Genomic DNA, 17,614 nt, shown 5'->3' on the forward strand with positions numbered 1-17,614 from the left:
AGTTTATAAACACTATAGGGAGCAACCTACAGATTGTGAAACATCTGATTCTCCCACCCAAAATACCGATTCTTAAAACCTCAGATGATTAAAATGTGCATTTAGGCCTCTTCCAAATAACTTTTAGAAGTCTTAGCCCTGCAAAAATTCGCTACACCATGATGGCAAGAAACTGTTACAACGACACTGTGTTTATCATGTTGACTGATGATCAGGTCCTTGGTTGCTCTGCGTACTGCATCTAGTGTCATGAGTCTATCAGCAACCAATCGCATCCCAACAGTGCGAAACAGGCGGAGCTCAGCAGTTAGCGTTGCGTAGCAGCTTGCGATCTGGCAGTGGCCTCGGTGTGTTTTTAGGGTGATGCCAATAACTTACTGTTTGCAAAGAGGAAAATAGTGAATGTTCACGTTCGATCAAAACATTCGCTCTATGCCCAGTGACAAGTGTCGTGCGAAAAGTGCTCCCAATTTTGATTTTTGTTTCCCATTTATGCCATTCTACAATTCCTCAAGAACAAAGTAAGTTGGCAGGTGCCTTACTTCGACCTAACAAAAAAAATGACAGATGTCGCGGCCCGGACAGAATCGACGTAAGGAAATGCGACAAGCTGCCAACAAACAACTTTGATTCAGGTCGCTTGCGATGTTGCTAGCCGTACGGGATTTACCAGCTTTTGTCAATTTGATGTGGGACGTGTTAGTTAATTAAAGCTAGAAATTTGTCGGCGACGGAGGCTATGGGCCGACGTTGCGAGATATTACACACTGTTGTGATGCTGCGCACTCGTTCACCTTTTGACTCTTTATGCTATTACAGTTGGCTAATAAATGATGTGACAGTTACTTGATTTTTATACCGTTTGATTAACATGCCAAAGAAGTAGCTAACACTTTTTCGAGGACAATTCGCATTTTGGCAGGTATACAACCGTCTGACCTTAAATCGCCGCAGAGTGTTACCATGATACCATTTTGCCCAATCTATTAATCATATGAATACCTATTTATACCATGTTGACAATAGTATGAACTGTCGAAGTCATCATGTTGAAGGTAAAGCACCTGAGGTCAGGATAATTATGACAGGTCTTATGAGTCATCGTATAATTCAACACTGCTTAGAAATCAAATGGATTTAAGTTTCGGTTTTCATATATATAAATCTTTGCCAGCTTTCCTTACGTGTCATTAGGTCAGCTATTGAGTGGGGTACATCGCATGTGGCATGATTATGCTTGAGTACGACAATCCAATTGTTGTTCTATGACTAAAGTGATGTAAACGCATATTTTAGGTAATCTCCTGCGCGTTTCTTAATCCGACCGCTGCAAAACATCTCTTGTATTTCTATACGCCATATATAAGTTGTCGCAAATTAGCGAACTTATACCTATCCAGTGTTATAAAGTTGTTCGGACAACAAACTTGATTTAAATAATACTGAATTTCTTTTCATTGAATGGGTACAACCGGCTCATTATCGATATAACTGACTTTTCCAATAGTGGTGAGTCATCCATCAATTTTCTTGTTGCGGCTGCTGCTGCTGCTGCTGCTGCTACCTGTCGCACTATCAGATATCGCGGCGCCGTTCAAACGAAGCTTATCTGGATTTCTATTTTAAACCCAAAGCGGAATACATTTTAAAATTTTTCATAATAATAAGGTTATGTTTGTTAGCAGATTTGGCAATCTTGCTGCCTTTTTTTTTTTGTAAAAGCAGCGTGATCTATAGCTAACTTCTTTACCAAGCAAGTAAGTTATTGCGTTCAAATGAACCTTAGACAATTTGAATACGTTCTAAGAATACCATTGCAACTCTAACACGTAGAATTTATTCAAAATAATATATCCATTAAAAACAAGACTAGTAATGTACATTGTATTGCACAAAAGGGCCTGGTACAGGCCACGAAATCGATACGTCAAGACATTTTCCGTTAGCACTTTGTTTTTAGGTTAAAGTTACTGTTTCAGATACTCGCATTCAGTCGAAACAATCTTATACATAACTCTTTTCGACATGAGACAATACCTAGTTTTGGCTTTCACAGCTAATGGAATGGAACGAAGCATGTGCGATACTGAATGTGATATCATTATTAATCGCATTTTAATCCGTTAGACTGATACTAGACCGGATAATGAGCAATGTGATAGGCCGCGTCCACTTATTCGCGTATGGGTATCACGTGAAAAAAGGATACATGTTATATGTTGAAAGGACAACTTTGATATACTTTATTTGATCGTTAATCATTGCGATTTCTTTAATAACCTCCTCTATTTATGGAGATTATGTAATATGCTTTATTTTTTATTCTAATCGTGCGTTCTTTTACGTATACACGTTTACATAGAACGAGGCTGAAAAGAAGCTGCTAAGTGTATTTCGGATCTGGAGACCAAAAAGGCATTAGCGCTACTCATTTACGTGGTCGACCATCATGGAGCCGTAGCAAGCGATGGTCGAATTTGTTAGTGGAGATATCTGACTTACCACATAAGCACTGTACATACGTGTGCAATATAACTTCAATACGAAACATTATAATAAGCGCTATACTTTGTTAAACCTGAGTAGTTAAACCAAATTAGGATCGGTTTACCGCTTATGGGGTAATCACATTTGTATTATGTTTTGATCAGTCATCTTAGATTGATCGTGGGTAGAGTATACTGTCTATATCGCCCATCTGAGAACCATCAGTCAAGCAAGAGCGTTTTACACAGTTGTTTAGCTTCATTATCATTTTGTCTAAACTTGTCCTGTCGATATAACTAGAACCAGATGCCTCACTTTTAGTCTGGCAGTTCCTATAGTATGCATAAGATGAACACGTCTAGTTAACTAGCTGAAGTATTAGCAAATGCCGAAAAGACACATTCTATGGACTTACTTTTTCCCGCCTTACAGTTTTATGTAATCATAGAAGTTATTTTTTTCCTGACAAAATGGTAGGAATTGTTGTGTTCGCACATTCCTTGCTATTTAACTTCAATGTCTTACAAGACAGTGTCAGGGCGTCCGGTTGAGTTTAATTATTTTATTTCGAAATAAATAAGCTTAATTGTGTTTTCGATTCCTGTCTGCTACCTACTCGTTCTGACATTTGGATTGAGCATTCACATTCTATACCGTAGGTTGCCATATAGCAATCAAATACGATTTTCGCATGTCCCAGTATGATGTATCGTATGCCTACTAACCGGCCTCAGCTGTGATTATTTGGCCTGTATAGGAATCGAGTTTGTCTACCTATTAAACACGCGAACCCAGTGCGCCGACGCACATGCATCCATAAAATGATATACTCTATAGCAGGCTTCCTAAGTTCAAGTTGATTCGAATGTTGAGCAGGAAACATGGGTGGCGTTATCTGACTACCATTCGCTCTCTGAATTTTGAAACGTTACCTTTTTATAATACCGCTAAACGTACTAAAGTAGTATTACAAAACGTTTTAACTGCGGCGGTGGTAGATATAGCTTAAGAGTTCGTGGGAAACTGACTGATGAAAGTTTACGAATGAAAATATAAAATGTACTCATTGTGTTGTTTTCAGTGAACAATGCCTGAGTGCTCGTTTCGTTATACGGGGCACGATTATTAACAGCGTTGATTAGCTGATATATGTTGAAGACTGATCCTGTTGTTAAACGAACGTGTAATTGGTTCGGGAAAAAACAAACCTATTTTGTCGAACTGTTCAGTTAAAAGAAGTTAGCTTTAAACGTCCACTGAAGCGCTATGAATTAGCGTATGCTCCAGTCAATGTTTTAACATTAATTCATTCGATTAGGTTTTCTCAAACGCTACAAATTGGCGAAAATATGTGAGTATGGAAAAGCAAAAACCCGAATATTTTATGTTCAGCTACTAATAAACACGCATACATGTGAAATAGCGTACTTAACATCTCTCGTAACTTTTGTCACACCTTTTTAGCAATAGTCCGGATTAACTAAATGCGACGTGTTGCTGATTGCGCCTTCACAAGAGCGTGGTAGAAACCGCAACAGGATCAGACAGGATTGCGGAAGCTGTCAGCTTTGAAATGCCGAAATTAGAATACGCCGCTATTTGTCGGGGCTATACAGTTCTAGTTAGCTACCAGGACGAAAGGGGGACTGAGAATGCGGAACGGTACGAAAGAGTAAACAATTATCGTGCTTTAAATGATACTATGGAATATACTTATATTCAAAATTATTACACTTTCAGCATTCGGTATATAGATTGGCATTCACAGGGTAGAAGTAGTGTTTCGTTCCAAAAATAGGCCATGTCCTACTTATATAGATAATAATTAATGGATGAATAGTATCACTATAAATAGTGACACTATTCATCAATTAATTAAAGTGTGTACTGTTTTTCTATTGCGTATTCAGATACCTGACAGACTTCTTGTGTACGTTTAGCACCGAAACTGACATAAAGGCGTCGTTTTATGGCGGTAGGTGAGTATATCATTTTTGATTTGTAACACTAATACGGCCCTACCCACGTTCCAGCGACCCAATACATTTTAATTAATTAATTTAAAATGTATGCAGGCCAATTGTATGTTTTAGTTGAGTAGTCTTTCGGGTTATCTCAGCATATTGAAATGAACTTATCGAGATCTGATTCGTTCCGTTTGGACTTGTCGTGTTCGTGTTCTATAGTGCGAATAAGTGACAGTGCAACCAAGCAAAGCATGGCCTGGCATTATTTCATATATGTAATACTGTTGTAAATGTATAGCTAATAGTGATTTACGGTGTTTCTTGTTTGTCGCCTTATTGCAGCTTCAAGTTCCATCTTGAGGTTCAATCAGGGGTGGTGTATGCCTGCGGAGCCATCCCAGAAGCGGGGGTACGATTACCATTCCTGTTTTTAACTGAATTGTCCAAAAGGTACCTACCTATACACAATAGATTAGTTCATGTCAAATCGAACTGTATACTGTGATTTAAGAAACAAATGCTTTTGGTTCAAATCAAATGCTGTTCCCATACCTTTATCAGGTTCAACCTCACATCGCTTCCCTCACGAGCATACAACGCAGAAGAGCATGAATTCGATCGGGAATTCAAATTCGTTATAAAGGATATATTGGTAAGGATCTGTGGTGGCTAACTTTTGGTGGTGATTTTTTTTACTGTATACATCTACGCCCCTTCTTATCATGTTTCCTTATTAGACTGTTTGAACTATGATACTAGGCGCTTTTTGATTGCGATGTCTACTGAAAGTCACTCACAATGCATCACTCAAAAACCCTATTTGTTCGCACCTATGCAACCTTCTACAATATATATAGTTTATAAGAACGTTTTTTTAATTGGACCGTTCATTAATGATGACAACTTTTAATTATTTTCTTTAGGACAAGTTCAACTCTGGTAATTCCGGCGACCCACAGCAGGTCATACAGGGACAGGTACGATGACAAAGAGAGTAAAATTCACTGTCAGTGTAATTTGCTTTTAGACATGCATTATCACTTTATTTGAACGTAAGCAATTGTAAAAATACATTGACATAATTATTACCATTAGCTTGATTACTAAAGAGACCCAAAAGGACACTTACGAACCTCAAGGGTTGTTAGCTTCAAGCGACAACTAAGAGCTGTTACCTGTGTTGGATCATTCTCAGATATCAATACCTGAGAAGGTGCACGTGGTACAGGTTAACAAGAAAATACGTTTTGTGTAGTTTATTTACAATATAGAAAAATAAAATAGAATATTTATTAGCCTTCGTTATGCAGTGTTCAATTATTAGTCAATTAGGAGTTAAGCGATTCATCTATATTAGCTAGATCGTTTACGCCAGCTTTATATTTATATCTGTCGTGTTATCTGGACAACTTGTTGATATCTCTATTATGTATTGTCGCAGCTTCATTCTGTGGAGAGTATTATGCACCAAAACATCGCGAAAACTCTAAAGAGAGGAGCCCAACTTGAAGACATTGTCGCTCAAACAGAGGCACTTGAAGATCAGGTATCCAGTTCCTCTATCTTTCCTTTTATTATAAAGGATATTAATTTGATCATGAGTGAAAAATTAGCGCTAGATATTTAATATTCTAAAGATAATGTATGTCTCTTCAACTACTGTGTACTCTGCCTTGGATGCCGATTTAATTATTTACGTTTTGCTACCTTAGATGTCGACCTTGCGGTATGGCTTTCAGCTCTTTCTACTTTTGTTTTTCGTTGCTTCACGTCAATGCAGTTTTACCACGCAGAATAGAAAAGACCCAAAGACTTGACTCTATTCATGCAAAAAATATTTCGTTAGGATGTTTCTCGCTCTCCTTCTTTTAAATTCGAATAATGATTTTCGATCGCTCTTTGTTTCATCTTTTCGACGACTCTATCAATTCAAGACTTAGAGGCAAGACGTCTCGACTTCCATTGTACCACTTGTGCTACGATGCCTGTAGCAAAGATAATTCACCGTAGGCCTTCTTAAGAGATTCAGCTATTTTACGAGAGACATGAAATCTAAACCAGAACTTTGTTAGATATGTCGTTATATGCTTTTGAATATCGCAAGAGTAGACTTGAAGAATTAATCAAATGGAGACTGTAAATATTACCACGTAAAAGATAAGACAATCAATTAGGTAAAGACATCGAACAAAATGTGACGATCTCTGTTAAACAGCTTTGAAACGGATTACTCAACCACAACGGATTACAATTCCCGTACCCATATCAGAATATATTCAGATTGTCTTGTTGAATCATTGTGCTGAACGGCAAATATACATTTGTCATCTTATATCATTACAATGAATAAGAATTTTATAGTGTTGGTTATGTGAATGTAGTGTATTGTAACTTTTGTTTAGTCTGAATATATATTTTCGAGCAATCTTGACTTCTTATCAATAATTAATGATTACTAGGAAGTTATCGGTAACTATGGGCGTTCAACTGTGGACAAAGTGTAAGCACTAGCACTCTAACGTGAAAAATACGACTAATGTATAATCAACATAACGCATTTTATATTTACTACAGAGTTTGACGTTCCGCACTCATACGGTCCGTGTGCGACGCGCTATGTGGCTTCAAAATGTTAGGCTATGGATTATAATCGGAGCTATAGCACTGGTCGTTATCGTTCTGCTTGGTCTCTGGATCGACGGAAAAATCTAAGCACCCAGATCCACAGGCGGATTTATCATAAGCATACACACATCGGAAACAGTAATACCTGCTCTTTTTTTGCTTCACCCACAAAAGTCAAATAGCTCCCCCTCACTGCCAGACCCTTCAATCCACAATTTTGACGCTTGCCACACCTAATCCGCATCATCATATAGGACTGTGCATGAACAAAAGTACGAACCTTGTGACGTAAACCTCTTACATATACATGTATTTTTATATAGTTCTTCTGTACTGCGCCTACATTGGTTTACCAATTCAAGAGCTAAGAGACATTGCATTGTGATTTGGTGTAAGACATTTCAAAAACTAAAATTGAGCTTTCCCTACAAACTAGAAGTACAATCAGTCGTTAACTACACATAGGCCGGACAAAGAGATATAGAGGCAAATCCCAGCCAGCGACAAACAATACCTAATTATACATCCTAAAACAGGGGAATCATGAAAGCAATATAAAAATATGCTAAGTGACAAAACCGAAGTATAGAAAAAAAGAAAAGGTTAACAGGGTTCCTCGGTGAAGAGAGCTGCTATCAAAACAAGCATTGGATGACGATGTAAGAATCACCAGAGCAATGTACTCGAAATATTTAGCGTAATCTATGTTGTTGTCCTTATGATAATTCCGCGTCCGTAGGTACGACAGAGTTTCAAGTAAACATACGAAAAAAATACAAGTTTATCTAATACACTTTGCATTCAGACAAAAGAGAAGCAAAAAAATAAATTAAATATTATTACGGGGCTGTAACATCTAGCGTGAAAGGTTAGTGCTGTCGTTGACTAGTCGTGCCGAGAGTTTCCTATAAAGATGCACCATTAGATTTCACTTGAGTGTGCGTTTGGGTATATATGCAATGAGGGACTAGGAAATTAAGTAAGGGACTACTTAAATGTGCAGCAACCAAGGTGCTACTTATACTCTGGGTGCTGCGCAAGCAAGTAATACAGTGAAGCAAGTGTTGAACGAGTGAACTTAACGAGTAACGGAAAAAAAGTAGTAACAAAGTAGATTAACAAAGTCATTATGTGAAATGTTGATAAAGCAGACGAATCTGCTACAGCGCTATATTAGTACTATGTATAATCAAACACTACAATTCAGATGAAAGCCTGACGTTTGTTTAAGCCCATTTGCTTTTAATGAAAAGAAAATAAAGGAAATATTTGTTATTAATAATATTACTAGTAATAATATTATAATAGTAATAAAAATAACATGTTATACATGTGTATGTGTTTTCACTGTCGTGTTATTTTTTGATATGCTACTGCTTTAATAGTTTTCTTGAAGTATTCGGCGGTTATACTGCCACAACGCACCACATTCACCATTGTAAACAGCGTCCCGGAATTAAGGGTGCTTACGATTGCATAATCTAACCAATTTTACATTGGTGTTTAAGTAATTTCATTTACAATATGTTTGCGTAATGAACGTTATTGACGACCACTTGCCATTTTATCGAGATGTTGTTGCTAGGGTATTAAAACGATTACGCTTCTCAATTAAAGTAAATATACAAGAAGTAAAAAGTATCTGAATTTCGAGATTTTCACAGCTTAAACATATGTAAAAAAAAACAAACGATCAAATAATTTTTCAAAGAAAAATGAATTTTTAATAGAACTAATTTTTATTTCAAAAATCTATTTTATGATAGTTGTCTCCTGTCGTGAAAAATATAGAAAAGTCTACATTGGAATGTTTTCGTAATGTTAACTGTTGTTAAGGTACTCGTCTCAAAACTTGGAAAAAATTTTATGCTGAAATTGGGAATTGGCCTCTTGGTGAAAAACTAACGTCCTTAGAAAGAAGTGCTATCATTTTTAAAGTAGAAACTCTAACATGCCAACTAATCTAAACACTTAAAAATAAAGCATGTTAAGGCTTAGAATATTAGGACTATAGGTAGAAATATACTGTGTGCAAAGATCGAAAAACGAAAATTGTGCAAAGTAGACATAATACATTCCATAATATAAACTTCAATTAATTTGCGCTTCAATTCGTATCGTACAAATCGAAGGAGAGAAGATTTACATTTCGAATGAAATCAATACTAGAGCATTTTTCCTGTGTGCAGGCAGCTATATTCAACGAGCCGTATGAAAAGAAAAGTGAAGAATACCTTGAAAGCTGCGACACATACGGAAAAAATTATTTCTACTTCTCGTTGATACCGTGCATGAAATCGTTGACGAGTAATGTGTTGAAACCTTGAGCACCAAAACAATTTCCTAGTATGTTAGGCTTGGACAATTTTGGTTTTTTTTAAGTGGATGCACACGTGTGGTTGTGTTACGTAATGAGGAGTTAGGATACCTAACCAGATTATAAAATCGATTTTCTTAACATTTGTGTCTTATTGACAAATATTCGATTCTTATATTATGGTCATTTTAGCCGACGCAGCTCCATCGGAAACATCAAAAAGCATATCCTGTGGATCATGATATGTGGGGCGAACGGTAAAAGCTATCGAATGCAGAGGAAAAAAAAAAGTTAAATGTTCTGCAAATTGGAGCTTCTGGAATTTTTTTGATCAGTCGTAACAGTGTACAAGCGGAAAAGGTGAACACAGGATACATAGGCTTTTCAACCAATAGGCATAGTGTTTTTCCATACAGAACATAGCACAAAGCACTACTTAAATGCCAAAATAGTACGTCCTAAACTCGAACGATAGGCACAATCTGAAAAACAATGGGTAAAACAAGTGGTCACAACAGAGGCACTACGAATTACCAATGATTAGAGGCAGAATGTAAACAGCACATATAAGCTGACAAATAAACCTCTTCCTCCCTCTAGATACAAGCGTATCTAAATTATATAGAACTAGGCTATGAAGAAGTATTAGGCTTCGTGTGGCCCATCTGCGACTTACCAGGAATAGAATCTGACTCTTCGGTATTTTTTTCTTGCTATTTTGGTATATTGGTTCTGCGCTGTTAAAAAAGAATTTTTAAAGCAAACATGTGAGCCAAGTGTATCTGTACATATTATGTAAAAAAAACATGCATACATGCATACATACATACGTACATACATGTAAAAAAGAAAACCTGTACAGACGTTAAATACGTCTTACCAGCGTAAGTTCGCGTGAATGTAACAGACGATACATTTGGGATAGATCCCCACAGAGACCCAGACACGCTGAATTGGGAACTTGTTGGTGAAACCCGGTTAAATCAAATATGCTTCTCTTTTTATATATATATGTTCTCACATTTCTATATATATATATATACACTCATATATGTACAGGTTCGTTCTACTCAACAGATGTTAAGTGCTCTCTATAGATTACTTCAGGTAGACATTAGTAAGCAAACTTCTTACATCAAATGCAACGGCTTATCTATTTCCATAAATGTGAATCCTATATTATAGGGGCTGTTAGGGTCCGAGTTCGGAACATAATAACAAAAGGTAAATAATAATAAAAAAAACGTAAAGAAATAACCACATTTCCGCATTTTCATTGCAGTAAGTGTCAGTGCATTACAGCTACATATATAACTATTATAAAAGAGATAGTTGTTCGTTACTTTAAAGGCGATAATAAACGTACAAATGAACACACTAATTTTCTGAGCAATGTAAAAACCTCAATCATCAAAGCAACCTCCGTTTTGATATATGGGATTTTTGTCAGGCTGCTCACCAATCCGCTTGCCTAAACATTATGGACCTTTTAAATTATAATAGTTGGAGTTCTATTTTCCGACTTCCGTAACTTTCAAGAGTTAATCTCCGACAAACAAATTTTCGAAAGAAACCGACCCAAACAGGTTATGGCCGGAAGGAGCCGCATTTGGCGAATACATCTTGATTCAAAAAAATTGAACAAAATTTGGTGTTGAACTTCCGAACCCGATCGGAATATTGGTTTTTACTACCCTCAAAACGTTACTGTCATGCAACAAGATTATTTCGCGACTTCTTTGATCGGAAAAGCCTTAAAAACTCGAGATACAGCACTCCTTTCATACCTCATCAAACACGCCAGAGGACCATAAATACCTTGCTGGCTGGTCAAGACATGAAAGTGAGTTAACAAGGGGAAGTGTGACAGTTAACCGTATATGCTAATTCTATTTATGGGAAACCCATTTTCCTGTTTTCTCATCTTTTCCATAATGTTCAAATGATTCGAATCTGCTTGTTGATTAACTGATTAGCAAGTTCCTGCTCAGTTAGGTTTAATTCTTACCCAACAATGGCAAAAGTTTCTTATCCTGTAGCGCATCGAGATCTGCAAGCCGTGAATAAATCGGAGTGAAATTTGCTTCACGGAATCTGGCAAACAATAAAACACTCGTACAGATTTGGGTTAATACGTTATGTTACTTGTTTAATACTTATGGGCATTTGTAAAACTGAATAGCACAGAGTGACTGAAAAGACACCGTCGGTACTATTCGAACGTCTATTCTGCTGTCAACAGGTCTGAAGTACCGCTTAAAGGCAATAGCAGCAGACGTAAAACCACAAACATTTAGATACGGCTAACAGAGTAATCATATGTTTGAAAAGACGTACAGTGTTTTTAAAGCAGGCCATCGCCCAAATTTTCAAACGATCGTCACGTGTTTCGAAGTGCAAGTGTTAATAGATAGCTTTCTTTATTGCGCAGATCATGCAATATTTTATAAGACGTTGGCCAGACTTCAAGCAACGACTACTAAAAAACGCTCAGAATATAGGATAATAGTGAATTTGGATGTCCAATGCATGAGCTTTAATTTGTACATGTTTTGAAATTTGCTGGACTTTTTTTTAACCCCAACTCTTGGTGATTAAAAAAAGATTAAAAAGCGTATTTTTTCACCCGACTGCTTTTTCTAAAATTGGCGGCTTAGTCCCGAGCGAGTTCGCCAGACGCCGCCATCTTAGTTTAGCTAACAACAACATTAAATGTTCCGGTTTCGTTCTTTCCCTTTAGGCTGCGAACATGGTAGGTTCGTGCACCGAGAAAATCTGTAAAAATCACTCAAATCTGCCAGTCAGGCACACTCATATCTGTCATTATTGACACTCCGGTGCCTCGATTAGTACGTGCAAGTACAAAAGTTCAGTAATTGGTAGTGATATCGAGTGAAAATGTGGTGTTCGATTTTACTAAATATGCAGCTATCTGGTAACCTGTGCTTTCTAACGTAAATACTAGAAATTGCAGTTCTGACCTGCAGATTCAATCATACAGTCATGCACATTACTCCACTAGAGTCGCCATTGAATAAATCAATTCCGTTTAAATAATGTTATTGTAAGATTTGTCTACAAATGGTTTCGTTCTTTGCAGGCTCGCGGACTTAAGAAACATCTAAAACGTTTGAACGCACCAAAGTCATGGCTTTTAAGCAAACTCGGAGGAGTCTATGTAAGTAAGGCCTGGCTGAAATATATCATCTCTGTCTAGTTTATCTAGTTTAATTTAATGTTGAAAATTGTTGAAATAAGATTAGGTGTTGAAACAACCTCACTGAACTTGCTTTTTGTGTGAAATATGGCATCCGTATTGTCCATTGTTGTTAGTGCTGCATTACCGTCGACTTCTTGAACGAAGAACTACTGGCATTAAAACGATAGGCAGAATTTTATCAGAGTTTACAATTACGAAGTAATGTTTCAAAGGACCAACGTACAGATGAGGTAAAAAAAGATGGCGATCAAGTTAAAGAAAACACCATGAGCAGACACATTAATGTTTCCAGTTACGTGTCGCTAGTGGTGTTTAACTTTTTACCGTTGTGATAATTGTATCTGTAGGCTCCCCGGCCGTCGGCTGGACCTCACAAGCTTCGAGAGTCTCTTCCCATGATGTTGATCCTTCGTAACAAGCTGAAGTACGCATTGACTGGTTCAGAAGTGACGAAGATTGTCAACCAGCGCCTGATCAAAGTGGATGGCAAGGTGCGCACTGATGCCACCTTTCCCACTGGATTCATGGATGTTATTTCTATCGAAAAAACAGGAGAGTTTTTCCGTATCCACTACGATGTTAAAGGACGTTTTCTTTTACACCGCATCTCTGCCGAGGAAGCCGAGGTAGGTTTTCAGTATGTTATGCTGGTGGTAACTTGCCCATAGAGTACAGTGGTAAGCACGACTCTCACTGACGCGAAGAATTCGTTTCCGGGTCAAATTTAGATTGTCTGCGACTTAAGCAAAATGCTGATTCTAATCTGATCGACCAAAAACTTGTGTGTCTGAAATATTGAGCGCCGAAATTAATTTTCTATTTAAAGTCTAAATGTTCCAGTTTGATCTGAGTGTCGTTAGTCTAAATGGATATCGATGACAATGTGGTTCTGTTATCTATATTGTATTGGCATTATAATTTAATTTCTTCGGGTTACATTATTATTAGCTGTTGTGATTCATATAAGAGAACGTGGGAGACATTACTGATTGACCTCGTGCATAGCGTCAGTCGAGTATTTTGAACGTCTCCCAACAACAATGTCTGCTTTTGTCGTTTTGTGCTTTTTACTGAAGCATGTAACTAACCTACGGTCGGTACATAAAATTTTTCGCAATAACCACTAAAATTGTATGATGGGAACAATTTGGTTATAAACAAACGCATAGTTTAATATTAGTCATTACTTTGAATTCACGTCGGCATTGAATAATGATTTACTTATGAGGTCTGTAACTTAGCTTTGTGAATTCTTAAGATAATTCACGGAGTTCAAGACAGTACCGATAGTAATTAATTCGTTATTGTTAGGATACGCTTTCATAATTGTATCCTATCTATGCTCGAGTGATACAGTCAACATTTTTTTGTGTTTTGATCTCGTACTCCATACGATTCCTTACAGGGACTATCGAAGCTGTTTTATGTTCCGCTCAGAACAGAAATGGTCAAAAAGTTCCCAATAAAAAATGACCCCAAACAAGGTCGCTTGACAGAGTTGTTGAAATCTGCCGAGCATTACCCACTTGGTGAACATATGTAGTGTTTTCACTGCATGCACGCTGATTTTATGAAACACGAGCGTTCACTAACCATTTCAAAAACTATCTAAGGCTATTTTTTATTCAGAGCAAAAATATTCAAAACGCCTCCGAAAAGAATTTCGAAAAGACAACATACAAAATCACCTCACTCTGCTAGCTGTAACGAACAAGCATTTTTACTGAACGTTGCCTAGTAGCAGAATCGACATTAGGTAATTATTTGGGTTGATTTTTGCGTATTTAGATGTTTGGTGTTTTAGACATATGTATACCCATGCATATATGGCGTTCTGTTTACGATTTTAAACTCTTATTTTAGTACAAGCTGTGCCGCGTCAAGAAGGTCTGCCAGGGACCTAAGAAAATCCCCTACCTCGTTCTTCACGACGGCCGTACCATTCGCTACCCTGACCCTCTGATCAAAGCCAACGACACCGTCAAAATCGATATTGCCAGTGGAAAGGTCGATGATTTCATTAAGTTCGATTCTGGTAATGTTTGTATGGTTACTGGAGGTCGTAATTTGGGCCGTGTTGGGGTCATCACCAGCCGGGAACGTCACCCCGGTTCATTCGACATCGTGCACATCAAGGATTCAAACGGCCATGCTTTCGCTACTCGGTAGGCCATTCCTAATGTCTTAATTTCAATATACTGGAAGATATAACATAGTGCGTTATACGTGCTTGCTGGGTAAAACCGGGTAATCGCATGAGGCCAATTATATAATTATTGCGAAAAGCAGTTGGAATAATGAAGAAGATGGTGCTCACTAAAATAATAGAACACCACATATTTTTCACTCGCTTTTATGTATTTAACTCAGTTTCGTTTAGTGAATGGTCATGGTGTCCCGCCGGACCTTGATAGCCCAGTTCGACGCAAAACATGCCCTACTGGGTGAGAAAGGCTCCGATATGAATGTGCATCGTCGGTCGCATAACGATCCATTGTCGACGTTGTGCATTGCCCACTTTGCAAACAATAATTTCAGGTTTCTCTTGATAGTTAGTAATTATATAAATTGCATTATATATATCTTTTATCTGATTTTTGACGATCTCATTTCAGCCTGTCCTACATTTTCGTGATCGGCAAAGGTTCGAAGCCGTGGGTTACTTTGCCTAAGGGCAAGGGCGTAAAGCTGTCGATCGCAGAGGAACGCGACAAGCGACTTGCAGGAAAGAGGGCGCACTAAAACCGCACAGTGCGGTTAACACCTCAAACCATGGGGAGGCAAAAGCCGCCATTAAATAAACCTTATGGCTTCGTAGTACTGATATTGTTTTTCTTTTTTAGTGTATTTGTTACACCTGATTTATATTGTTTAGGCTTGTCGTATATCTTCAATTGAGTTCGGTTAATACAAGTCACAATGAATAAAATTAGGCAAAGAATCTTTGAAACTCAATTTACTGAACAATATAGTAGTATAAGAACTCCATTTATCAGTAATTGTTTAGTCCAATTTTGTTGTAGTCTTATCTGGTGAATACGAATTGCGATTTTAATTAACTATAAATTACCTAGCCTTATGAAGAAGTCTTATATATTAATATAATAATATATAATATTAATATAATATAGATATTAATTGAAATGTCAAACAATTTTTTCCTGTGTTTAAAGGGTTTCATCATTCTTTGATAGTGGTTCCTTGTAAGAGCATTTTCATCAGAAAAATACGGTAGCTATGGAGTTGAAGAATATCCACGTATCGCCTGACTGTATACTGTAACGATAAAGAATATCAATGATAAATAGATGCTCCTTTAACCATCAATAGAGGACAAAAGCCGTAGCACCTTATTCAGCGTGGTGGTTTGGACTCTGGATAAAAAAGTCAGGGGTCGTTGTAACGAATTTCGCCAATAACATATACTACACAAAAAATGTAAGTAAAATTCAACCATCAGCCTAGTTTTCATAATTCTGTAATAGCAACGAAGCCTACGCCAAACCGAACGTAGATCTCGAAACCGACCAGTCGTTTATCTCTGGATTCCTGCTCAAACTGTAGTTTATGGAGGAAGATGCCGACATGCGTAGACCATCGATCAAGACATCGATGAAATATCGGTGCCAATGGGTGTAACTGTGGCTGCATTTAATTGTACTAGCAGCGGCATTAGGTAGAAATCCTCGTAAATGGTGTAGATGCCAGAAACAAAAGTGTTTGCGAAAGATTAATGTCTGGTAACGCTGTCGAACTTGACAAAAGAGAGGCCAGATAAATAACGAATACCGCACAGAGTTGTCAATACCGTACTATGGCGATGAAATATATTAGCGCCTCTGCTGGTACTGATGTACCACGACGCTGATGCAATACGAAATGGTGGTTAAGCGAGGTTTCATACTTAAGCGATGTACTTCACCTTAGAGTCCCTTATATGTAGTTGGCCACTTAACTGGTCAGACCAAATGCTCAATACTACAAAGCCTACAAAAAGTGATCGTATTATGTGGCGCAGCATATAATTTGATCGTAGTCGGATCTGGAATAAGGTAGACAAAATGCGCCTATGTGAGCACAGGAATAACTAGTGGGTGTAGGATTGTTGTGTGAGTGGGAACATCACCTAACTCCTGGAGCTTTGCAAAATTTTAACTTGTTGCGGAAGGCATTATGTAAAAGTTATTTCAACCTTGATCGGAAACAATCCTCACCCCATCTAACTTAAGATATCAACAGGTTGTACCTTATTTATATAAATAGCTTTTTTTATTCTCAAATATCATACGGTATCTATGCAATACCTATACAATTTTGTCGTGATGAAATTAATGTAACTGTACAGTGTATTTGATAGACACACTTATCATACAACGATATAACAATCACCCGTGAGAATCCCTGGTGTATTTTTTAAAATTAAGAACGCCCTAATATCAAAAATTCTGATTCGACGAGAGCTAAAAACACTATATACATAAAAGTTGATAGTCCATAATTTTAACAAATGCCATAACGTCCTGTGGTTAATTGGTGATCACGTATTGGGGTTTATGCCAAAAGTATAAGATCGCGGCTAAAAATACGGCTCTATATGCATTTTAGCGTATTTAAATTTTGCTAACTCAACGATCTCACACAGCCTTGTCACTTCCCGAGGTTCGAGATTTAATGGGTGTCCAGTACACGCTGCTGTGGTTAGTAGTAGAAATGCCGGCCCATCAATTTCTTCTATACGGAGTGCTGCAACGGACGAGGCGAATAATAAAGTTTAGTATGTCGTGAAAGCGAACAAGTAACGTATTAGGCACCTAGCTACCCAGTGTTACCAAGTCCGCATGAATTCAGTATATTAAGAACGGGTCAATCGAGTTGTACGAATACATGATTCTTGCTATATAATCCCGATAATTTTCTCTTTGTGTAAGTTTTTACAATGCTAAATCGCAACATTATCAGCGTTGTAATGAAAATGATCCCGGTCATTTGTGCCGCATA

General features: G+C 37.5%; 2 protein-coding genes across 5 annotated transcripts; both read left to right on the plus strand.

The window, feature by feature from the left end:
* Positions 1-265: 265 nt before the first annotated feature.
* On the plus strand, positions 266-8,410 carry LOC111264154 (synaptobrevin-B). 4 transcript variants are annotated; one of them, XM_022839815.2, is made up of 8 exons: positions 266-521; positions 3,952-4,149; positions 4,398-4,466; positions 4,797-4,904; positions 5,016-5,106; positions 5,378-5,431; positions 5,896-6,000; positions 7,029-8,410. In XM_022839815.2, the coding sequence occupies exons 2-8, from the start codon at positions 4,061-4,063 to the stop codon at positions 7,164-7,166; spliced, it is 654 nt and encodes a 217-aa protein (XP_022695550.1). In that variant the 5' UTR covers positions 266-521; positions 3,952-4,060; the 3' UTR covers positions 7,167-8,410. The 4 variants fall into 4 exon arrangements, with proteins under 4 accessions (XP_022695550.1, XP_086826093.1, XP_086826094.1 ...); XM_086969967.1 differs by lacking the exon at positions 266-521 and adding an exon at positions 574-592; XM_086969968.1 differs by lacking the exon at positions 266-521 and adding an exon at positions 3,820-3,838.
* A 2,823-nt stretch (positions 8,411-11,233) lies between these two features.
* On the plus strand, positions 11,234-15,436 carry RpS4 (ribosomal protein S4). The gene is made up of 6 exons (XM_086969964.1): positions 11,234-11,239; positions 12,153-12,245; positions 12,497-12,574; positions 12,964-13,242; positions 14,480-14,781; positions 15,232-15,436. The coding sequence occupies exons 1-6, from the start codon at positions 11,234-11,236 to the stop codon at positions 15,356-15,358; spliced, it is 885 nt and encodes a 294-aa protein (XP_086826090.1). The 3' UTR covers positions 15,359-15,436.
* The last annotated feature ends 2,178 nt before the right edge of the window (positions 15,437-17,614 follow it).

The sequence above is a fragment of the Varroa jacobsoni genome, unplaced genomic scaffold (genome assembly GCF_002532875.2).
Source record: "Varroa jacobsoni isolate VJ856 unplaced genomic scaffold, vjacob_1.0 scaffold_824, whole genome shotgun sequence".
In the NCBI taxonomy this organism is placed as follows: Eukaryota; Metazoa; Arthropoda; class Arachnida; order Mesostigmata; family Varroidae; genus Varroa; species Varroa jacobsoni.